Raw genomic sequence first — 24,781 nt, 5'->3', positions numbered from 1 at the left:
GGTGGTTCAAATACATTTATTAAATATAAAAGACTCTTTTTTTGCAGTGCAGTAATGATAATACAAAATATTTGGAAGATTAACAAGATTGCAGTGCTCTGGTTATTAATGTTTACATCAAAATTAAAATTGCATTTTTCCTGAAATAGTTTGAAAAAAAGGTAAAAAGCCTAAAAAAAAACATACCAAACATACCAAATAGCTAAAATAAACCCAAGGAAATCTTATCCACAAGGTTGAAATGTCCACAAGATTAAATCAAATTATGCTATGGTAACATTGATTATTAACATTGTGTTAGTCTGCAAAATGAAATGCAATGCACAACCAGAGTTAACAGCACCAGTCACACAAACATTAGCATGTTTGTTAAATCAACAAGTGCAGACTTAAGGTTTGGTGTCCAATTCCTTTTTCACAAGTTTTAGCAACAAGAAAAGCAGAAGTGCAGCATGTGATTGTGTGACACCAAGTGTTCCTTAACAATGCTTGCTTCTTAAAGCCATAAGGAACATGACCATTCAAAGCACTAAAAGGCCAGTAAATGAACGGGTGTATCCAACTACCAAGTTATGTTGTAAAAAAGAAAAAAACGTCTGTATAAATAGGGAAATAAATACTCTCACTATGCTGTGCATAATTTACACGTGAACTTAGTGTTGACTTAAACCAGGTGCTGTAGCAGTTGTTATCTAGTGGATGATACAGACACATGCTAATGGTTTTAATGCACTGCCTAGTGTTGAAACCTATGAAAGAACACTGTTTTCAGTGCGTAGCCATCAGAAGAAGCATTCTTTGGTTCACTGAAATACTGAAATGGAGTCCCTAAGGTAAAAAAAACACTGCTTCTCAGGATTCAGAAGTTCTGTGAGTGGATCATGTTACACATGTCCAGACATTTCTTTTGTAAGGCACTGTTTTGTTAAGTTATTTATCAATGGCATTGCCATGGTATAGACATTTAGTAAGTGTTCGTATGACCCATAATTGATACTCAAGTTGGCACTTTCTTTTGCATAGACATTAAGTGGTCATGTGTTCTACAGTATACTGCTTCCACACCATACAATTAGGTTTATGAATGACAATCAGTGCTCCATCCATGCAAAGACATCTGAACAGTGTGTGTAATCAATCTTTCAACAAAAGAGAGACAAATAGATAGCGAAAGTGAAATATACACCTTATGTTTGCATTAAAATACATTTTGGTTATTGTATGTCTTTTCACCCATGTATGATCCTCTTAACTAATAAGGCTACATAGCACATTATAAACTGTCTCTCTCTGGATTTCTGTAGTTTTTTTGCTTAAACAACCGCCTGTGCATAGAGGGGGTACTGATATGTCTAGCACATATGTTGGTAATTCTTTGGTCTGACCGACAATGTGCTGAAATTGATAGAGGAACATCAAGTGGGAAACGAAGCCCGAGGCTGAACCACAGACTGATGTAAGCCGCTGTTGGCTATTGATAAACCTAAACTGATTAAACGAACTGCAAGTTAAAGTATTGTTTGAGTTACTGTACTTAAAAGGGCTGATAGGGAGGTGTGATTACAAAGAAGGAAGGATCCCAGAATCATCACTGAGGAACCAAGGCCCTTAAAATCCAAACTGAGTCCTTTCCTATCTGCTGTACATGACCATTACTTGTTTTCCCATAGTCGACCAAGGCAGTTTCACTTCCTCTTTATGTTGTATGCCTGTAAGGTTCGGTCGTATCCCTTGAAGCTGGAATATGTCAACATGTGCTGTGAAAGGCTGCTAATACGAAGGTTTTTATTCCAAACAAAGACTACACCAGGTCAATTTGTTGCTCCCTTCTAATTTACTTTGTACTGTCGAGAAATATTGTAAAGAGTAAAGTAAAGTCTTTCGATGAGATAAAAACCGTAATACTTGCAGTCATTTGGCACATGTGTGACTATCTCTGCCTTTGAGCCTGGGTGCTGGCTCTGATCATTTCACTATTCTGGTCCGTTCTGCTACAGTAAATATTAGAGCCCATAGAACCTGGTCCAGTCAGTACCGGCTCCTTCAGCTCAGTCTGTGCATCCTAGTTTCCTGCACATTACTGAGGCAGAGAGTAAACTGAGTTCAAGGCTGCCAGGGCTTCCTGTCCTTGCCTTTCTGATCAGGAATGTGTTTGTAGCGACATTTGTCCCCAAAATGGCAGCCTGTGGTTCTCCAGAAGTAACACTCGTCCTCGTTCACTGGGCCCCGTCGTCGAGGTCTGGGCCGACAGGAAGATGTCATAGAGAAAATAAACACAGAAAGCATATTAGGTATAAAATCGATTAGAACTGCAGTCCTATTTTATGGTTTCAGTGACGGAGAGTTTCTCACCCCGCCGCTGCGCCTGCCTGCTGAGTGACAGGCAGACAGGTCTTTAGTGGGATGGGAAAAACCTTCTGAGTGCGCCGGTCAGGGTAGCGCACCACTAACCGTGTGTTTTCAATACCATGACCCTGTGAGGGGAAGCATACACTTTAAGTCCCCAAGAATCTTCTTTAAATACAGACACAAGATTGAAAAAGTGGAGCCAAATAAATCCTTACATTTAGTTTCTCCATGGCATGAGCTGCCATGTTTGCATTCTTGAAGTTTACAAAGGCACAGAATTTCTCATGCAGAACTCGGATACTCTCTATCTCACCAAACCTAAAATGCAAAGTAAACAAATTGCAATGTCAATAACCACATTCCATGTTTGACTCCAAAACAAGTACGCACAGGCCTGTTTAAATGTCCCAGTAATGAATTAGAAATCGATTATGCGCTCATATTAACAGATTTAAAGACAAGAATTAGCTATTATAAAATATTTTTGGGGATTAGTGTCATACATTTTAAAAAGGTCCCAAAGGTGTTTCTCAGTTAGTTCAGTGGTCACATTTCCCACCCACAGAGACGGGCAAGGGCTTCTAAAAAAAAAAGACAAAGAAATAAAAGGTTACTGAAGGCAATACAATCACAATTCAGATAGAGAATGTATGATTGGACAAACAAAATGGTCACCTACCCTGGTTGTACAACCTCTTGGCCACCAGCTACAGAACAAAAAGAGCTTAATCAATATCAGTAGAAAGGATGTCGGATTTAAACAAAAGCCAATTACTGTTTACAATACCGGTCTCCATTGTAACATGGAGGAAATAAAAAAGTCCAATTTACAATTCATCTTACCCCTGGCAGCGTCAGAATAAGAGGCCAGAACAGCCTGCACAGTCGAAAATCTTTCCAGCAGTAAAACACTTTGCATTTCTTCAAAACCAAGCTCCTAGAGGAGAAAAAAGAATGACCAAAAGTAACAGTTAAAAGGAACAAGACGACTAATTAAATAAAAAAGGTTTTTTCCTTAAGCTAAAAAGTTCAGAGGAAGTTCTGGTTATTCTCATCAACAGCTACCGAGCAGGAACAGGAAACACCTTTGCCACTTTGTGTGCGGTTCATTTACCATTAACTGCAGCACTTTGCAGTTAAAGAGGTCATTGACAGCCTCCTCACAGTCTTCGTCGAGTTTCAGCACCTGCTCCATGGCCTTCTCTGCCTCACCGTACCGCTACAACACACACAAAGACCCACAAAAATGTCTAAGTAAAGGCTAATCTTGTCACACTAGAAGTGTAAAGCGATTAAGCACATTTCTTTTAATTACAAGCTTCAACCCACCTTCATGCCCATTAGAGCACTGCCCTTACGGAAGTATCCTTTGGGCCAGTCTGAGAACAGCTGAATGGAGCGTTCAGCATCTGCCAGGGCCTGAGGGTACTGCTCCAAGCAGTAATAGCAGTAGGAACGATTCCCGAAGAACCTTTAAGATAGAAGAGATATGTTACATGTGCCTAAAATGTATACTCTTTTTGTAATTAACTAGTCATGATCACAGATGATGTACCTGTAATCCTTTGGATCACATTTGATGGCTTCTGTAAACATACTGGCAGCTTGCGTGTACTGCCCCTCTTGCACCAGCTTTATGCCTTTTTCTGCAAGGAAGAAAAGATACTTGAAAATAATTCTCTGGTGAGTTGGCATCTCTTACATGAATGCTGACTTGCTAAAAAGATTTGTAATCAATCATTTCACTTTTTCCAATGAGGCATGCTGATTCGGTAAACTGTTACTCAAAAACAATTAAGTACCTGTCAGCGACGCGCTTTTCTTTGTCATGGTGTCAGTTCCATTTGTCTATAAGAAAAATATCATTGTTGCCAGTTTTATTCACAGCTGTGAAAATGTACTCACTGTAATAATCCATTTCTAAATATTTTCAACAGAGCCCTCTGATTTGATTTCCCTTTTCAAATTAGATGGAACGAATAAATACTATATGTATTGTGTGGCATCTGAAAAATAATAAATATGTACATAAATACATTTTAAACAGCAGAAACAACAGCTTTTAGAAGAGTGGTTAATCTACAACTGCTCCTAGCTTCCTCATACAGCTGAGAAATAGTAGGTCAACACACACACACACACACACACACACACACACACACACACACACACACACACACACACACACATAATAACAACTGTTGTAAGGCTTTTGTGTCCAAAGTACACTTTCCACCATCGGACTTTGGACCTGCTAGAGGAACATACTGCTGCCACAAAATGACTTCTCATCTAACATTATCTACTACTAGCATGTATTCACCTCTCTCCTGGCCTCGTTCTCCTTGTTTTCTTTGGACTTGCGACTTGATCCTTTGGGTTTGATATGGCTAGCAGCATTAGCAACAAAGGCACTGCTCACATCCCACTCTGGCTCCTGTGGGACACAGAAAGTCACACATTGGTGTTCAATGGGGGCGTATAATGCATGTCAACTTTCATATTTGAACTAGATGCAGGCATTATACTCAGGTATAGTTCTCCTACCTCTTCAGCAGGTCTGCCTTGGATCTTCGGTTGTTCTTTTAGTCCCGAAGGAGCCATGACAGAAATGCCGACGTTCTTGTGTGAAGCAGCTGCTTTTGCATCGTTTTTCTCTTCCTTCTGCACTCCTTGTTTCTCCTCTTCAGCACCAACTTCTGCATCTGACTCGCTATCATCCAGTTCAGATTCTGCACCACCATCCTCGTCTTCATCGTCCTAATGTGTAGGGTAATATAAATATCAAGTCATCCACGGTAAAGACAAACAGAGTGCACTCCCTCGAGGAAGAATGTGATAATTACCCGTTCAGTACTCTCATTAGGCTTCACTTGCTCCTGCTTCTTACGTTTTCGACGGCGCTGAAATAGATGCAATACTCGACACATTAGAAAATGCCCTTTACTTTATCATTCATAGCATAACATACTTATTACAAGTGCAACAATTAGCCTTGTGGGCTAACCTTCCTCTTGGCTTTGCGTCGCTCTGCCCTTCGTCTGACCTTCTCCTCCTCGCTCAGATCCTCCTCTCCATTTAATGCATCCTATACAAACACACACACAGTTGAACATTGGGCCTTCACCCTTGCAGCACTAACAATGATGCGTCACCATTTGTTTACCTGTGACAACAAGGTATCATCACTCGGGTCAGGGGTTGTGGCACCACAGTCCATCGGCTCCTCCGGCTGCTGGACAGGGGGGCCTGTTGAGAAAGACCCAGGAAATCAACTCTTCAGAACAAAATGGAGCTGTCTTAATGTGTTGTGTCAGTTGAAAACGCTTAAATCAAGAAAATAGTTGCTATTATAAAAGAAAAAACACAATATAGTGTACAATCCGCATAGCAATTTATTATTGATGTACATTGTGTTCTATACAGTATAGTAACATGTAAGATAAGATAGTACTTTATTGATCGCAATTTGGGCATTGTTTGCATTGCAGCAGCATAAAAAGACATGGCATTGCACAATTAAAAAAAAAGCAGCATGGGCTGTTTGTGTGTCGTAACTTGTCAACCAAAATAAATATTGGTGGTCTGGATAGCTTCTAACTCATTCACTTTCGAGTCTAACCACAATGACATGTGATAACAAAATGCAAAACTTGAGTGAAGAGAAGAAAGCTGATGTAATGCTCTTAATTAAACATGTCTGGAAGGCTGAACATGAGACACAAATGCACACAGATTTGTTGACTGAACTTGTTTCTTTGTGGTCTTACAAGAGAGATGTTTGCTTAAACTTTAGGGCAATGCTGTTTAAGAACACTGTATCTTTTCTCAGAAGCAATCATAGAAAACAACCACTGCCTCTAATGTGTGTGTTTGTGTAGGAGGGCATAGATCGGATCAAACCAGAACACTGGCGCTGATTAAGGCCCAATGAAAAGACAAAAGAAAGCAAAACACAGTTTGCAGTCAGATTTCCATTTGTTCAGCAATGATTTCCAGAGTAGTGACAAATTCATACTTGGTATGTGACTCATGTCGTGACTCGGGGTATTTAGGGGAGTGATTGCAATTCTCCACATGCTCAATACAGTTTCGCTTTTCAAGCATACTACATGATACTATAATTCTAAAAAGTATGGGGGACCACATGTTAGACAAACACTGCCTAAACAATCCAACCATGTACATTCCAACATTTTGTTTGCATGTCAAACTGAGTTTCATTAGCTTTAATAAAGTCGCTCATTCCACCATCATAGTTGAGTTAGTGGCTCAAAATATACATGGAAAGTGAAAGGAATCTCAGCTGTCCATGTCTGGCTCACTACTCAAATGACAAGACACAACCACTGATTAAGTGCAGCTCCATCCCAGTAGCTGAATCAGGCTTTTTGTTCAATCTTAGCTTTAATGGAATGTTCTCCTATCAAATAAATGATCCGAGATCAGTGGACAAAAGCAACAAAAGGGTCTCTGTTCCTCCCCTTCAAGGAGACTGCTTAAACTAGCGTTGAGTGGAAAGGTGAGCTCCTACCACAGGAATGTAAAATAACAGTCATTACAGAGTGGTACACCTTTGTTAAGAGAAAGGAAGAGAAAGAAAATACTAACCTTATCCTGAAAAAAATAACTAAATCACGTGACAGGTTAACTGACTAAACCCATGTGTGGACACAACCTTAAAATGTAACATGTAGTGAGTGGATCATAGGTATTTCGAAAATAAAGTGCATAGCCTACAACTGTTGTGGATGGAGTTGCGTTTTTACAAGGTTAACATGACACTTTGACAACTTGTCCTCATAACTTAAAAATAATATATGGAGTCTCCTCTGTGATAACTTATCTTGTTATCGTCTAATGATACTTTGAAAAAAGTGACATTTGAAGACACAGATTGAGATACACAGTTATAATATACATGTATCATCACTAATTGATGCTACGCCGATGTTTATCTGGTATCAAAAGTCTAACCTGCTTTAAAGCCTGGATTTCTAGGAAACTAAACACAAAGGGAAAACCCAGAAGAGGAACAAAGTGTAGGCACATGACATTTAAAGACACATCACTTTATGTTAACTTTAACCATTGCGCAAGTTCCGGGCTACAGGGCTTTGCCACCTATTTGAGGCATTGTTATCATACCAACATGCAACAGGGAATGCTGTGCTTCTAATTTGTGTTCGTCTGTGCCTTTTACAGACATCCCCCGCTATATAAAGCATACATAGACTTACACGTTATGTTATTACAGAATACGTCAAAGTTAACGCTTGTAAAAGTGTGTTTTATATTAGAAGTGCAACAACTGTATGGCACCGACTGCCCAAACTTGGAAGTGGTGCAAGCAAGGGTGTAACTGGCAAGAGGGGAACTTTCATTGTTTGTACCAAGAACTCAGTTTGAACTTCACGACTAAGACAATAGCGAAATACTACCGCAAATATACGGTTTAATAAACCACGAGTTATATCATATCCACAGTTCCATTGTCACAGGCGCTTCGCAATCGCTTACGGGGTCAGTTTAACTTGTGGTTGAGTTTAGAAAGTTTTTTAAAAAAGTGGGACGTTTCTTACCGCTCCCGAGTCCCAACAGCCTGCATATATCTCTGGTGAATTTCATGAGTGCAACCATCCAGCATTATCGTCTCAAATATCCCACACCAAATGTTGAAACAAATGTTTAGGTCAGTGTGGACACATTTGTAACATTGGGACAATCATCGATATCGAATCTGCTGCGGGAATCTTTGGTGGTTGAGTCCACTTCCTGAGCGTCAAAACGCCGACGCTGGGTCCACCCTGAGCGACGTCTTAAAGGCACAGAGCACCGTTATCAATTATTGAACTGTGCATATCTTATCAAAGTGAGTGAGTAACAACACTACACAATAACTTGTATCTATGCATCTTATCGTTGATTAGAAATTATTATACTATTAATTAGTATTAATACAAATAATAGTTATGCAATTGTTACAGAGTTTATCGTCATAGTATGATATGAGTTATTGTTACTTTTTTTTTTTTTAATCTCTTCAAAAATAAGAAAATGTAATTATGCAAGGACATTGTTTTAATTCCTACATAGGCTACCTCTCATTAGCTTCAATGTTACTGCTCTCTATTTTTTTTTTACATTAGCCTACTTTTGGATATTCTTAATTTAACTGGCATTGTTGTAATTGTTTGCTAATTTGTCATAGTTAGTTTTGTTGTTCCTGATCTTAAAATGTACAGCACTTAATGACTGTATAGGGCTGTATTTTATATTATTGTATTGTACATGTGATACTGGCTGTTTAGTACACATCGTACATTTACTACACTGTGTAGAGTGTATCATGAGATAATAATATTTAGTCAAACCCTGCGTACAAGGTGTAGTTAGAGTTTAAAACTTGTTTTGTAAAACCACATTTATTAACTGCCAAGAAGGTTAACAAAGAAGCTTTAACATAATTGTTTTGGGGTCTTCCCATAGGGTCTTCCTGAGAGAGTCAAGAGGAAAAAGCCAGGTAGGTCACCCATGCACAATTATAGGCCCATCGATCTTTGAACTATAACCCTATCAGTAAAATACCTATAAAAGGTAATGCTTTTTGTCAAGTACTAAACTTGTAGAAAACCTATTAGGCCAGATTCAATTACAGTCACATTTTGACAAAAGCACAGGTGTAAACAATCAAATTAATCATGGCTGGATTACATCTGATCCTCTTTAGGGAGACTTTATAAGAACTGAGTCATCATTAATGTTATTAGTAACATATGTGTGTTTTTTTTACTAACCAAACATAACACATACCAGCAATTATTAAGGCATAATTTAACCCAGTGAAACATTTGAATTTGTTTTGAGTTATTCAAAGTTATAAAAAGTTCCCTTCTGCTTCATTCCATCAACATTTATTTTATTAAGACAAGTGTAAGTTATGTTCTAAAATGTCACAGATTTCATACTGGCTCAGTTAGATGAATTCACAAATGTAATGCGGCAGTATTGCACTAGTGTCTTCAGGAGTGATTGTCTCTTTCATCCCATGTCAGTTGTATAATAAAATCAATCATTTCCCCCTTTTCTCTCATATTCAGATACCCTTACAAACATGATTGGATGGGGTGACAGCATATCTGTTGGAGTGAGTATTACAATTCATTTCAAATTCCTTAAAATCAGACAAAAGAGAGGTTGATAACACTGATCAGATAACCACACACTGATGCCGGTGGTGTTTTAGCGACGTTTCAGGTCAGCTATGACAGTGAGCGCTGCGTTCCATCCGGGAGAACCCATCACACCACCACCTAAAAAAAACAGAATGCAAATAAATTAGACAAGAATTAGTCCCTTGGTTCTGTGTTGGGAATCACAAACATTTACTAAGCATAACATAAAGTGACTTCATTTCTTTATCATGAGCAGTAAGGATAAGATTTCATCCAAAGTTCCAAAGGTTCATAGCTGGGCTTTTCTAACACCAGAGAAAATAGCATTAACAAAATGTTGTACTTATAGTACACTATACACAAAAAAAACAGCTGCATTTGCAGTTCAAAATTCAGTGTAAGCATTAAAAGCAAACCTGGATGACAGCCACTGCCACACAGATACAGCCCTTTTATTGGTGAGCGGTAGTCAGAGAGAGAGGGCAAAGGTCGTGCTAGGTAGAGCTGGTCCAGCGACATTGATCCATGGAAGATATTCTGTAAAAACAAAATGTTTATTTTAAAAAATGTTGGATAAATATGTAATGTTGGGAAAAGTTAAAAGGCATTTGTTAAAAGGCAACAAAGTTGTATGCATTAATCCAAGAGTTTGTGTCACTCCACACTACAAATGTGAACTTTGATACTGACTCCTTGGTTGTGGTAAATGTATGTAACCATTAACTGCTTATGCAACAGGTCTGTCCCTGAGCCGTTGGTGAATGAGAGAACACTGCAGAGGACACAAATGACATCCTCATACAGTGGACAGGTTTATCTGTCAAGCAAATCAACTGTGAATCAAAATTCAAATATGCTGCTCAGCTCTTAAAGGTATGTTTTGTATGTACCCCTCCTGTGAGCCCAAAGATCCTCTCCAGGTCAGGTGGAGCCAGGATGTCCCGGCCCACCACTGAGGCTTTAAACCCTGGGGCGTATTTCTCCACCCAGTCAAATGCTGAAAAGATAGACAAACACAGGTTTGTTAATGAAACAGATGAATCATTATAGACTTCACTAGATACATTTTGTCCCCTTCGGAATATTTGAGACAGGATATGTGAATGTTGGAATAGCATTTTATTTCTAGCTCTGCAATCATAACATTTACAAATATATATATATATATATATATATATCAGTTTAATCACAGCATGCAAAAAAAATTGTGTTTCGAACCAGTGTCTGCGTAGGCCTCTCTGTCCTGGTCAGTCCACTCCCTGCCCTCTATGTGGTAGGGGGTGTACTGGGTGAACAGGGACACCACATGGCAGCCAGGGGGAGCGAGAGTAGGATCCAACACTGAGGGGATGGTCATCTCCAGCATGGGTCTGCAGTAGCAGAGGGGCATGATGAGGTAATACGGTTTGAGTGAAGGATGATGAAAATTCTGGATATTTTTGAATGATATATTGTTGGAGCTATACCTCATTGATTATCATTTATATAATATAACTTGAGTATGAGAAGTGTTGGTTCTAGTTTACAGCATTGCAACAATTATGCAAAATGTATGTAAGTGTTGTTAATATTTAGTGGAGTAAAGGTGCACAATTTACCTCAGAATTGTAATATATGTGTATAACATGTAAATACTGAAGTAGAGTACACGTATCGTAAAATTGTACTTAAGGACAGTACTTAAGTAAATGTGCTTAGTTACTTCCCACCTCTGACCACAGACATTTATTGAAGGCTTAGTGTTATCTGCAAGATAAGGATATGTGAACATCTTCACCCAGTTTGTTGTTGAGTCATGCTTACATCAATATGTGCAGGAACTATCTACCTCAAGCCAACAAATATAATAAATGCATATACATTATACAGACTTTAAAGGTAGGGTAAGTTTGAGAAACCGGCTCGAGATACACTTTTTGTTATATTCCATGGAATGCTCTTAACATCCTGATAGCAATGAATATCTTAAGTGCTTTGACAAAGCACCCCCCACTCCAATTGGGCGCTGTACAATAGCTGCCCACTGCTCCTAGTACTAGACTCCTGGTACTAGGATGGGTTAAATGCAGAGGCCAAATTTCACTGTGTGTGCTGTGTGCTCTGCATGTGTGAACATTAAAGAGGATTCATCTCTCCGATTCTATCTATCTATTGTGATGTTCACTTCCAGTATATCTCTTGCATGCATTGGCAGCTAACAAACAGGGGGGTTTAATTGGTGATTGTTTAATCATATATAAGGATAACATGTTATGTGTCGAAAACTTTACTTGGAGTATACCTTGTTGAGGGACGTCCATTCACGGCCTCTTTGTAAGCAATCTCCAGCAGCTCCACTCTTTCACAGTTGAGATGGATAGAGCACTGATGATGGGGTCCAGGTTTATTATCTGGAGTTGGACATGCTAGGAAGTTTGGCAGCTTGTCCACTGCCACTGTAAAACACAGGTCACAGCAGGGAAAATGACAAGGAGTGAGAGTCTGCTCAGAGATGATGTGTCATTAACGGTCAGTATTTATAAGCGTGTGCTAAGGTTTCAGTTTACTAAATAGTTGTATTACAATTAGGGCAACTCAGTGCACGTAATGTCGCACCTGTTACACTATTAAAATCTCTTTCGGTAAGCCTGTTAAAATAAATTCTATAAACAGAGCAGAGTATCATTAAGTCTAAGAAGCAATGCACTCTAAAGAACCATCTGGGAGTCACCACTTCCTGCGTTATACACAGGAACAGCTCTTGCTCTACTGTAATCAACAAGCAGGAGCTACAAACAGCACCACACAGGAAGCTGGGGAGCTCTAAACATCTTAGTTATGTGTGCTGTACACTGTTTTATAATACCCCAAACTTGAAACCTGTCTTTAGAGTCCCAAGAGCTTAGGCAGTGACATCATCTTACACTGTTATACTATAATAATGGATGACTTAGAGCAGATTCCTCTTAAGTAACTACATCTGTTTGACTTAGGGCCAAGTCTGCCTAACAAGTACCCATTTCTCTGTGGCTTTCAAATTCTGTATGTAGTGGCTAAGTACACACACTAAACAGACCAACAGTCAAAACACAACAACTACCAGATTATTATTTTAAGCACAAGCTCACTTAGTATGTAAACTGATTTACCATTGATCTTGGTCACAGGCGAAGTGTAGTCTATCTGATCTACGGCTTTGATGAACTCTGGAGATAGAGCTTCCTATGTTGAAAACAGGAAGTCAGAATAAATCACGTCTTGTGCAGAGCTCATATGTGCTGTTTTCTCTCTGTATTACCTGTGGTGTGAGGTTCTTGAAGGTAACATAGGGTGTAGCATTTGACAAAACGACTTTACTGTGGATCTCTGTGCCATCCTTCAGCACCACACCCTTGGCAGCACCATCTGAACCCACCAGGACCTGTCCTACATCCTGCCAACGAAACACATGTTTATGCATAAAGACAGAAATACAGATGCTAGAATATAGTTTACACAAAATAAACTGCATCAAAGCCAGCATAAATAGTCCAAATCATCTTACCTTCTCAGTGAAAATGTCTACACCATAGGATCGAGCAGAATTAGCAATAGCGTTAGACACGCCTCCCATGCCTCCCTCCACATAACCCCATGCTCCCATATCCTTCTCCAACTCTCCCATTACATGGTGCAGGAGCACATACCTTCAAGACAAGGTCAGTGTTTCATTCAAAGCAGTTAAAATGTAGTTAAAAGTGTTTGTGTGCTATGGGATGTCCTAAAATGTGTCTCACCCACTACCAGGATTACTAGGACTTATCATGGCTCCTATCACAGCATCAGTAGCCAGTGTTGCTCTCAGTGGCTCAGACTCAAACCACCGATTGAGGATCTAAGACTCAAAACAAAGTTAGTCAAAATGCGGTCAACTGAAAATAGCAATGAATGCAACTTTTAGTGTCAGCCATAGCAAACCTTCATTATTGGTGCAGTTATGATCTCATACAAGTCTGGAATATTTCTGCCAAGTCTCAGGCCTTTAAATACAAAAAACATGACACATTTACTGCAAAACAAAATGAGTAGTAGCTGAATTTGAACTTGTTTTTCTGGCATTGAAAATATTTCCCAAACATGCATCCACCAACGCACCGCATTTGACAATAGGCTTAAGTGTTTTAGCTGCAGCCAGCCTCTTCCTTAGTGATCCAGTTGTAACACCTGGGATGTCTACGGGAGGAGCATCCAGGAGAGGGTGGATCGCTGATGCTAGCTTGTCAAGGTATGCAACAAATTCTGGAAAGGCCTGGGAAACATGTCAAAGAATCGGTGAAGATGAGGGTGAACACAATGTGGGCAAGTATGTGAGAACAAGGTCAATAAAGACAACTTTTTCAGTTCATACTGCTGTGACAATAGCTCAAATGCACGCTAAAGTGTTCAATGCAGAAAGATTCTCAATGCAAATAACAGTTTACCCTGTAAAAGTTAAATCACCTTAGCGTCCTTCTGTGAGAACTTGCCGATCTCCCTCAGATTCATGGCCAGATCTGCGCCCAGGGTGAGAGACCTCGGTGGGGCCCCGTTCACCCCTTCCTCCAACATGGGAGTGAAAGCATGGGGGTCCCTCATATACACCTTCAGCCCATGTTTCTGAAAATATATGCAAACATGATGTCCTTTAAGCCTTGTCCAAAGTGAGCTGAGTGAATGTATTTTTACAACTTTGCTTTGTCTACCTTAAGCTCCAATTCTGCTGTTATGTGAGGTCTTAATAAACTGAGCAGATAGGAACACCTGGAGAAGTGGAAACCTGCACAGGAGAGTATTGATAATGTAACAAGGACAACATGTATGCTTTGAAGAATGACTTGATAGAACACACAATGTATGAAATAATACACTTATGTGTGTATCTGGGGTTTATTCAAGCCCTTTGTGTGTGTGTGTGTGTGTGTGTGTGTGTGTGTGTGTGTGTGTGTGTGTGTGTGTGTGTGTGTGTGTGTGTGTGTGTGTGTGTGTGTGTGTGTGTGTGTGTGTGTGTGTGTGTGTGTGTGTGTGTGTGTGTGTGTGTGTGTGTACGTGCGTGCGTGTAAATCTGGATAATCCATAACACACTGTCAATAGTATCCAGATGAAGTAAAAAATAGTTCTAGTATGAAGCATCTGTGCATTAGGATTTAAAAAGAAAGGCCTACAAGAAAACAGGTTTTGATTGTTTTTGTATTTTAACTTCAGTGACATCGACCCTACCAGGAAAGAGTTCTTCTGAAACAGCTGCTCCTCCCAACACATGTCTGCGCTCCAGGACTGCCGTCTTCACTCCTCCCTTCTGAAGATAGGCAGCCTACACGCACGCACACACACACACACACACACACACACACACACACACACACACACACACACACACACACACACACACACACACACACACACACACACACACACACACACCAAGCAGAAGGTAACATATAATGCATTACAGCATATTGTAGGTGTTGTGAAAGAAATGCAGTAACTCACTGCCACCAGTCCATTGTGTCCTGCAATGAAATATGATATTTATCAGACAGTTATCCCGGAAGTGCTAATTCCTCATAGAACAACTCTAAAAGCTTAATTGACAATCAAAGTCTGTCAAGTTTATAATGTAAGTATGCAAGCTGCTCTCTTTTACTTTTTACAGCCAAGCACAATGAGTCCAAAGTTGAATAGTTGAGATAAAACTTACAAAACGCAAAAAACATTGAAATAAGGAATTTTTGTCCGACAGGAATACGTTTGTACAAGCAAGAGATAAATACTCAATAAAACATTTTGCAAACTCAGCTGACAAGATGTGTCAATGTTACAAAGAGGTCGTTGGGTTGTGTGTTCTGCACATTCCCCCAACAGTCGAAAGATCTCACCTCCCCCAATAACCAGAGCGTCATACTGGGATTTTAAAGCGGCCTGACTTGATCTGGATCTGGTCACAGTCCCCACAACAGCCGCAGCCCTCCGTCCTCGATCAGTCCACATCACCGCTGCAGCCAGAGCAGAGGTTTGAGGAAAGATCCAAAATCAATCCCTCCTATTTTCCCCTGCAGCTGGGGGAGTAGATCCGGGTTTCCACACCACTCGTAAAGAGGTCTGGAGTAAGGGGCGGGAAGTAGTAGTTATTGGCCAGGGGGTTGATGTGCAGATATGGAAGAAGTAGTCTATTCATAACTTTCACTTAAGTCAAGTACTTAATCTAAAAATCATGATTAAAAAAACTCAAAAAGTTAAAGTAGGCTACTCATTAAGCCAAATGCCCTATCAGGTTAATCGTAATGTATTACCGAATTATAATTAATGATGCAGTAAAGTGTACATATTTAGATATTTGATATTGTAGGTGGAAGGTGAAGATAATTGTAATATATCATTAATTTATACTACTAGACACTTAGCCAATAATAATATGTTGTAATTGGATTATGTTGATTGAAGCAATTGAGGCTATAAACATCCATACATCCAATTTATCCATCAGCCTGCCATCATTCAGTTGTCCACTTGGTGGCATAGTTGTTTCACTTAATCCAGCTCCAAATACCCTTGATGTTGTTGTTGGTTTTTCCAGAAATCAGCATTACGAAACACTAATTTCACTAAAATCTCATTGATTAATTTCACATATATTATATTGGTATTGTGTCGTATAAAATAAGGCTCAAGTGAGCAATCACTTTAAGAACAAAAATCCTACCTCAGTAGTGTATATAGTTGTCAGACTTTCTTTAACAGTCTTTCAAGGTCTTGGGAATATACAGCTATAAAAATCCACATGTCAGAATACCACAGGACTTACATGTCAAATTCCACAGAGCATTATGTACATTTTTTGTTAAAGTGTTTGTGTATATTATGTGTAAAAACAAACATATGTGAAAGAAAATACACAACAATCAAAAAGGGCAATTAAAGCATCCTCTTTTAGCTGGTTTGGGGTTGGGCTCCAGTCATCTCACGGTAAGGACCCACCTCAAGAGTTTTAAGAAGAGCTCTTAACAAAGAAGGGTTTCTTAGTGCTGCTGTTGAAGATGTCATATTGGCCTATTGGTTCACTTACCATGCATTAATAAGATAAGAGGCCATATATCATCTCAGGCCTGAGCAGCATGGAATAGACAGAGCCAAAGATCTAAGGAAGGAAGTGTGTTAATTGGTAGAAAAACAACCAAACACAGCATAACATAATTGAGTTATCGGATCATATAATGTGGATTTTTGACTATGTTTTGCTTAGACAGTGTAAAATAATTCCTGAGGTTTATATAGACTGTGCACTCTCTTGGCGTAGGGAATTAAATGAGGCGTTATGGTGATCTAGAGTTTCCCGCTAGACCTAACATGCCTCTCCCTTGGTGTATTAGAGTAGCATTAGCTTCAGGGAAGAGATTGATGCTGATATGCTCTCTGCTTGGTTTTCCTTTAAGGAACGTCTGCGGACAACAGCCAATCAACCATAACTAGATCAGGAGCAGAAGATTTTGTTCTTGTAAGCAGAAATTAACACTTCATTCCCCTTTGTCGGCAGAAATTCAACACTACAACCCTTGAAGGCTCTCCCAGGCAATAAAGGAGAAAATGTAATTATGTTATAACAGTGCCGCACCAAAACACAATTACCAAATTTTCTGGGGGGGGGGGGGGAATATCTCTATTTTTCTCCAGGCAGAGGGGTTCACTAGTGAGAATGAAAGACCTTAAGAAGTTATCGGATAGCTTTGGGAATTCCTTATTTTTAAAAATACAAGATGCTGTCTTATAAAAGATTATAAAAGGTATTTTTTTAAGATCGTACTGCACGTCCTGAAAAGAAGAAATGACAAAAAGACAAATATTTCTTAGATGTAATGTGTGTGTCTGTCAGAATCAGAATCCCTTTATTAGTCCCACATGGGTAAATTTGCATCGTTACAGCAGGAAAGAGCCACAGACAGCTTAATGTTACATATGATAAAAAGAAAGTACTAAAAAATATAATAAAAAAATACTTTTCAAAATACAAATCCTGTAACAGTTCTTAGGATTTAGAAGCCAGGTATATATTACACAGTTATTAATGGAATATGTATATAATAATGTATATATTGCACATATTGCACATAGTTTGATGGTATTTAACAGCAGCAAGTTACACAATTTACAAAATCCAAAATGCAAAAAATACACCTTGTTCTAAGGGTTTATCAGCCAGGTATATATTACACAGTTATTAACGGCATATATTTATATATTGTACATATAGCACATATTGCACATAGTTGATTGGTATTTAGCAGCAAGGGGTGATATAGTCTGTGTTGTGGTGTGTGTGTGTGTGTGTGTGTGTGTGTGTGTGTGTGTGTGTGTGTGTGTGTGTGTGTGTGTGTGTGTGTGTGTGTGTGTGTGTGTGTGTGTGTGTGTGTGTGTGTGTGTGTGTGTGTGTGTGTGTGTGTGTGTGTGTGTGTGTGTGTGTGTGTGTGTGTGTGTGTGTGTGTGTGGAGGGGGGGGTCTACTAGGGGCTGTGCTGGTTGTATAGTCTGACCGCGGCAGGAAGGAAGGACCTGCGGTATCTCTCCGTGAGACAGCAGGGGTGCAGCAGCCTGTCACTGAAGGAGCTGCACATATTGTCCAGCAGGGAGGACAGCTTGGCTGCCATTCTCCTGTCTCCCACCACCTCCACAGTGTCCAGAGGACTCCCCAGGACAGAGCTGGCTTTCCTTACCAGTCTGTTCAAAAATGTATTGTGAACACTGATGTAGAGCTGAGACGAGTCTGTTAATCTATCACTTCATCAATGAGAAAATAAACTATCAACAATCGTAGACATTGATACATTGTTGATGTAATTTCTTAAGCAAAAATCCTGTAAAATGTGCTGATTCATTTGTGATGTGCATTTTTTAATTTGTTGTTGGATTTTATAGACTAAACCCTTAATCCAAAAGAGAAACATCGATAATGAAAATGATTAATATAGGTATGCAGCCCTGATCAAAACCACACCAAGACACTTCACATTCTACATTGCAAACATGATGTGCTGTATGCTTATTGCTTATTAATAAGTTAGAAAATGGTTTTACCAATTGTAGCATAAATTACTCTGTTAATAGTTTGTAATCTTTTAATGAAGTAGGCTATAAAGACAATAAAGTACTTTGTATTTGAATCTCAATAACAGAGTTTATTTTCTTATGAACACATTGATAAACATACATATTACATATTTGTAAAACAACAACAACAACAACAACAACAACAACTGTATAACAGTTCAAATAGGCCATCAGTATTTAATGTATAGAACAAAATGGAGAGGACTACGCAGTGTGAAAAGCAGAGGGCTGAATCACAGGTGGACCTTTACATAAGCTATCTACCAAGCCATTGGTATTCAACAGATATATCCGTTGAATAATTCTAGTTCAATAATTCCTGGATTGAACAACTGACCAAGAGGCTGTACACTCTTAGAAGTGATGTGTCAAAAATTACACAACATGTGTTGAATTTCAACACACCTACAGAGTGTGCTCAGGGACAACACGTGTTGTGTTGATTTATGTGTAAATCATTTTACACACAAAATGTGTTACATGTATGGGCTCAGAACAGTCTCATAATACACACATGCGCACAGAAGGATTCACACTTGTATTTCATGATCTGCAAAAGGATTCACACTTGTATTTCCGGATCCACACTTGTGTTTTTCAATGCACACACAAATGTATTCCGTTTCATATACATGTAAATAGAAACTCCAGAAAAAAGTTTTACATGTGTATTTTTGATCCTCACATATTTGTTTTCCGTTTAAAACCCCTGAACCTGCAAACACAAACCGCTTTCTGTGCACGGATCGCTGTGCATTCGTGTGTGGGTTTTTTGAGACTCCCCTGATGGTCAGCCGATTCGTACTTGTAATTATTTCTATCTATAGCCAATCAGATGTCTCCTTCATTCTAAGCCAATTACATGAGCGCGCCCCCACGAGGGTAGATTTATTGCGTTCATGATGTAGCGCTTCATGTACGCATTTTGCGCAGTCCGGAGCTGACAGCTCCATGGAGCCTGCCTGCAGGCGCTAATCTCAGGACACCCTTTACGGCCCGTCCACACAGCGGCGTGCGTTGAAGCTTCCAACGCTTCTGCCCATTCACTTTGAATGGGGTGATGTCACTTTTAGCCGAACTGCATTTTGGGAAGCGACGTGGAGCGTTGCTGGCGTTGCTCGCTTCAAAAGTTGAGCAATGTTCAACTTTTGACGCCTCGGCAGAAGCGTCAGCCAATCGAATCATATGCCAGTACAAGCTCTAGCCAATCAAAACGCTGCTTGTGTGTCAGGGGCGGGAGATTCATGTGATTGGTTGTTGGTCGAGTGTCAGACATGCCCGCCGGCAAGCGTCAATGCACGCCGCTGTGTGGACGGGCCGTTACACACAGCGACGTGCGTTGCCGCTTGGCGGTGGGCGTGTCTTGAGCTTGGGGAGTCAACGCGAGCAACGCGACCAACAACCAATCACATGAATGTCCCGCCCCGGACATACAAAGCAAAGCATTCATGCTACATCCATGCTGGCTAAATATACTGTCTATGCTTGCTAGCTGTCCATTCAAACGAAATACACTGGATATAAACTCCCCAAAACAGGCAAAAACCTACCAGTTTCACCCACTGTCTCCGCCACCTCCCCCCATGCCTGGCTCCTCCGGTTTGTATCTCTGTATGTAAAGAGGGACTGGTCATATAGTACCGGGTGATTCACTACCGCCACGATCATTTTCTCCTCCATTTTTTGACATATGGGAAATAACTGCGGTCTGGCTCTCCCAACATACACACGGTTTGATTGGCTAGCGCTTGTACTGTCAGATTTGCATACGCGGGATTTGAGTGGCTGACGCCTCCGTCGAGGCGGCAAAAGTAGAACATTGCTCTACTTTTGCAGCGAGCACCGCGAGAGAAGCTACGCTTTGCTCCCACAATGCAGTTCGGCGAATCGTGACGTCACCCCATTCAAAGTGAATGGGCAGAAGCGTTGAAGCGGCAACGCACGCCGCCGTGTGTAGGGGCAAAACCAAACCCCCAGGAAGTGCGCCGGACTCAGATGAAAATATTCGTGCTGGCTAAACGGCGGTACTACACTTCCGTTTGGTTGCCAGGCCCGGAAACACTTTTTCCCATTGACTTACATGGGGAAATAATGGTCTGTAAATCGTTGGATAATTTTTTTTAAACTACCCTGTATGAACACTTGTATAGCCCTTATTAAAAATATTCGTTCCTCAAGTTGTAATAATGTGCTAATAACATTATTCTGAGAGTTATTTCCCTCTGCATTATGAACGCGCATCTTACCCACGGGACCGTGCCGCCGGCACGTTCATGTTACTTGGTGACGGAGCACGTGACGGTGACGGAGCACGTGACGATCAACGCACGTTCGCATGAATGATTAAACAAATGATCAAATATGCTTTTGGTAATGCTTTTGCCGAAAGCTATAGCTAACGAATAGTTGTTTTTAAAGACTTTAATACGGTTAGAAGCTATCATAAGCAAACAGATGTTTGTTTGTATTGCCTTAACACTATCATAGTTAATGTTAGCTAATCACACTTCATTTCAAGACACCGGAATTGTTATTAATGTTAAACAAATAAAACTGTAAAAGCACGTGCTCCGTCACGTGCTGCCGTGATGCGGGACCTGTGTGTGCGGTTCTACAAGTGCGGTCCTGTAACTGCTGTCTCCGACGCTGCAGCTTCATGCTACTCGCTACAACGAGCCATTAAAGGCAGAGAGTGAAGTTCAGTGAATACAATACACGTAGTTTACAGAGATGCTGTTTGAGAAACCAATGTGAGTTGCGTTTATCTTTACCCATGGATGCACAATAAGAACGGACCCATACTGTAATAATGGATATATTGCACATGTTTGCTATAATTCATTATCATACCACATGGGCTGTATGATTCAATCTTGTACCGTAAATGTTGTATTAAATAAAGTTAATATTACTTATTATTATAAGTATATATATATACAGTGCAATCATTCTTTCATGCTAAAATGGAGCTCTGTTTCTTGGATATCACTAGATCCTGTTACAGCGTAATATAAGTACATAACGATCGATGTCACATTAGCATAATGACTAGCTAGCCGCTAGCTGCTAACTGCCGCCTCGTTAATATCAAATCCATCATAATAACAAATCATTTCCATGCTGTCATGAACGTGCGGTGCTGTTACGTGTACGCAAATTGACGTGCTTGATGTGAACGAGCATTTTGGTTAAAGCTGCGCATGCGCTATGAGCGCACATACGGGTACTTCTCAGGCATGCCGGGTAATCTGTGACGTTTCGCTCTCTCAAAAGTTGGGCCATTTTATCATCATGCGCTCGCAGCTCTCATAGGAATGAATGAGGCCCCGCCTCCCACGCTGTATTCAGTTCTTATCATAGACTGTATATATAAATGGATGTAGGGTCCGTGACGTCACCCATAGGATTCTGCAGAGTTGCCGTGAAGCCCTTAGTAGGCGGAGTCGGCCACTAACGGCTCAACAGTGACGTCAGAGTTCAACTCCCGCTTTCTCCAAATAAGGGCAAAGAGGCGGAGCCGAGGCGGGACCTGCTGCCACCCAGCTGGAAGTTCCAGAGCTAGCTGAAGCTACCAAGCTAAGCTAACATGCTCCCCATCTGCACACTGCCGTCGCATTTTACGTTTCTAAGGTAAGCGGCCATGAAACTATTCAGCAAAACTATAAATAACTATATTATTTATAACTATAAATAATAATCTAAGTTATTGAGTTTTCAGAATCTTAAAACCCCTTAACATTTGTATGCAATTGTGCTAAATTCAACTCTGGAATCAAGCAAATATTAATATGTTTGCATGACATTAGTTATTTATATTTTGATATCACTTAACCATACGTTTAATACATTTAAGTCAAGCTAAGGTACATGTGATGGTAGCTAGTTAGTGCTCTTACCTGTGAGGCCAACAGCATAATAACCAGACTGTATCATTAAAAATAAGTACCAGTTCTAGATCCTTGACTTTAGACAAACAATTCAAAAGACAAAATGTATTTAAAGACCAATCTTTATTTGAATGTGCCTCTTAACCTGAGATATTAGTTATACAGTAATAGTATTGACAATCTAAAAAAACTGAGCAACTCAACAGTCAACTTTATGTTTCTTATTGTCTAAAGCATTTATTATTTTCATTTCCCCCCTCTCATATTCAGTGTGGACGGATTGAGACAGCGTGGTGTCCAGAGGGCTGCAGAGACTTCAGGGAGAAACCTCTGTGATGGACGTCCTGTCTGTTGGTTTGGAGAGGACTGAGGGTCTTTCCTCTGCGAGGAGGACCAGGGATCAGCCCTGGTCCTCCTCGCAGAGGAAAGACCCTCAGTGGAGGAGCCCATGCTGGGCAAAGCTGATACCAACTGCACAGGCCTAGTCTGTCACGTTATTTGACTAAATGTGTTTACTTATACATTTAATAGGTTTCCACCTTCTGTCCATATGTGCTTTTTATTTAAAACATTTGATTAACTTTTGGTTCACATTTCAATAAACTGTATTTGTATTTGCACTCCTTTCGTCCATTATTCTTACTGAACATGTTAGATTACACATTCACATCTGACTGAAGATTTATTTGTGACGTTGCAAACTCTGCGGTACAAGGCACAAGCGATGTGAAGCGCATAAAGTGAGGCAAATAGAAATAATCAGCTGATGGAGTGTAGATGTGGAAATAGCTGCATTCGATCAGCTGACTGTTTTTACAATAAAAGTTGTTTATAGTGAATGTCCTGTACTGTTCTTAACATCTCATAGCATCAGCTTTTAATGATCCTCTTGGATGTTCTTCTTGACCCTCAGAGAAGGAGAACATGTCGTGTCTTTCAGGTATGTCCTTTCCTAACAAAAATGACAGGAAACATAAAACATATTATTGCAGAACAAGTGTGTTATTTATGAAAGTGGTGTGTTTGTGTGTTTAGGGGCTGTAGATATAATTATTTTGTAATTGTAATGTTTTTTTTGTATTTAAACAATGAGCTACAAAGACAATCAGATTATGAATGAACAGTATGAAGTTCATCAACATTGAAATATATGTTATTATCAAAATAATATTTAACTGTTATCAAAACGTAGTGCAACTGTAGAAGCTTGCTCTGTTGTCTCACTGAAAGAATAACTTTTACCACGTTTTTTACAGACAATATTGAGAGATAAATCTTTGCCTTCAATACATTACATTAGAAAGCTGACAAAGTCATATTGCTAAATATCTAAATGTAACTTTTTGCATGGAAAAACCCCTCAACTTAACTGATGTGTAGGTGATCTAGTATTTAGTATTGTTTATTGGAATGTATATCAGTGTATTAAAGTCAATACTTCATTCATTTAAACCAATATCTTTCTTAATTCTTTGTACAGTAAGAAAAAAAGAGTCTTTGTACCTGTGCTGAAGTTCACTGCTGTGAGGAGTCCAGTTCTGTCTCTCACTCTCTGGTCCAGCCTGTCTGCATCACCTGGACACCTTAAACAAACAGATATATATATATGTAAAGTACCATGTGTACAAACAATATAACTGATTCTCTTCTGTTGGACATGTTGGATTGTGTATTGTCCGAGTCAGGGTCCTTTTTATTTTACTGTAACTTTGGAAGTTGTGTTACCAATGCTTACTGATTATTTGATACCAATTTGGTAATGCAATTAATAAAAACAACAAGGTTTGGGTTCATTCTTCAGATGACTGTGACGTTAACGTGTAAGCTCGATAATGAACTCCAGCTCAACCAACCATATTGTAATATCTAAGTAATCATCTTGAAATATGACATTAATAATTGTAATATACACACATCTTATTGTGAGGTTGATTTCACATAACTACTTCGACATCAACTTGTCTACATACTTGAGCATAGCCAATTTAAATTAACCTTAGCGATGCATACAGTTCCTCCTACATAATAAAATATCTCTAAATTACAAGGATGTAACCTTATTTTATCAACCTCAAACGGAAGCCGTTTGTTCAACAGTATTATCCCACTTAACACTTGTCTATTTCGTTTTAACCTTTATATATACAGTCTATGATTTTAACTTGGAGGCTACGATTACAATCGTTAGCACCGATGTAGCTACCACTAGCTTACATGCTAACCCAAGCCTTACCATTCATTACGTAGCTGATTAAAATCTTTAACACATAAATAA

At 39.6% G+C, this 24,781-nt stretch overlaps 2 protein-coding genes across 3 annotated transcripts; both read right to left on the bottom strand.

The window, feature by feature from the left end:
• On the bottom strand, nt 1-8,128 carry LOC117459831 (tetratricopeptide repeat protein 31). Its single transcript, XM_034100973.2, has 16 exons — nt 7,932-8,128; nt 5,516-5,598; nt 5,357-5,437; nt 5,196-5,252; nt 4,897-5,109; nt 4,673-4,786; nt 4,152-4,197; nt 3,905-3,995; nt 3,679-3,820; nt 3,464-3,568; nt 3,193-3,286; nt 3,029-3,056; nt 2,853-2,930; nt 2,565-2,667; nt 2,353-2,474; nt 1-2,239 (listed from the first exon to the last, which is right to left on the bottom strand). Exons 1-16 carry the CDS (start codon nt 7,987-7,989, stop codon nt 2,104-2,106), a joined length of 1,551 nt encoding a protein of 516 aa, XP_033956864.1. The 5' UTR covers nt 7,990-8,128; the 3' UTR covers nt 1-2,103.
• Nucleotides 8,129-9,247: 1,119 nt separating this feature from the next.
• Nucleotides 9,248-15,605, bottom strand: pyroxd2 (pyridine nucleotide-disulphide oxidoreductase domain 2). Of its 2 annotated transcripts, XM_034100985.1 has the most exons (16): nt 15,398-15,605; nt 15,012-15,031; nt 14,739-14,832; nt 14,225-14,298; nt 13,983-14,138; nt 13,638-13,791; nt 13,461-13,522; nt 13,280-13,377; nt 13,048-13,189; nt 12,802-12,936; nt 12,653-12,725; nt 11,806-11,959; nt 10,743-10,894; nt 10,415-10,521; nt 9,941-10,061; nt 9,248-9,662 (listed from the first exon to the last, which is right to left on the bottom strand). In XM_034100985.1, exons 1-16 carry the CDS (start codon nt 15,507-15,509, stop codon nt 9,592-9,594), a joined length of 1,725 nt encoding a protein of 574 aa, XP_033956876.1. In that variant the 5' UTR covers nt 15,510-15,605; the 3' UTR covers nt 9,248-9,591. The 2 variants fall into 2 exon arrangements, with proteins under 2 accessions (XP_033956876.1, XP_033956877.1); XM_034100986.2 differs by lacking the exon at nt 15,012-15,031.
• Nucleotides 15,606-24,781: the final 9,176 nt, after the last annotated feature.

This window comes from Pseudochaenichthys georgianus, chromosome 15, assembly GCF_902827115.2.
Source record: "Pseudochaenichthys georgianus chromosome 15, fPseGeo1.2, whole genome shotgun sequence".
Classification (NCBI taxonomy): domain Eukaryota; kingdom Metazoa; phylum Chordata; class Actinopteri; order Perciformes; family Channichthyidae; genus Pseudochaenichthys; species Pseudochaenichthys georgianus.
Note: the sequence above shows the minus strand (reverse complement) of the source record. Positions and strands in the feature narration are given on the sequence as shown.

Coding starts and splice junctions, on each gene's coding strand:
- LOC117459831 (XM_034100973.2), bottom strand. CDS start 7,989: ATGGTTGCACTCATGAAATTCACCAGAGATATATGCAGGCTGTTGGGA. Junction 2,668..2,852: donor CTTTGGGACCTTTTTAAAAT/GTATGACACTAA, acceptor TTTGCATTTTAG/GTTTGGTGAGATAGAGAGTA. Junction 2,475..2,564: donor ATGCCATGGAGAAACTAAAT/GTAAGGATTTAT, acceptor TTCCCCTCACAG/GGTCATGGTATTGAAAACAC.
- pyroxd2 (XM_034100985.1), bottom strand. CDS start 15,509: ATGTGGACTGATCGAGGACGGAGGGCTGCGGCTGTTGTGGGGACTGTG. Junction 14,299..14,738: donor TTCAGAAGAACTCTTTCCTG/GTAGGGTCGATG, acceptor TCTCCTGTGCAG/GTTTCCACTTCTCCAGGTGT. Junction 11,960..12,652: donor GCCTGTGACCAAGATCAATG/GTAAATCAGTTT, acceptor TGTGTTTTACAG/TGGCAGTGGACAAGCTGCCA.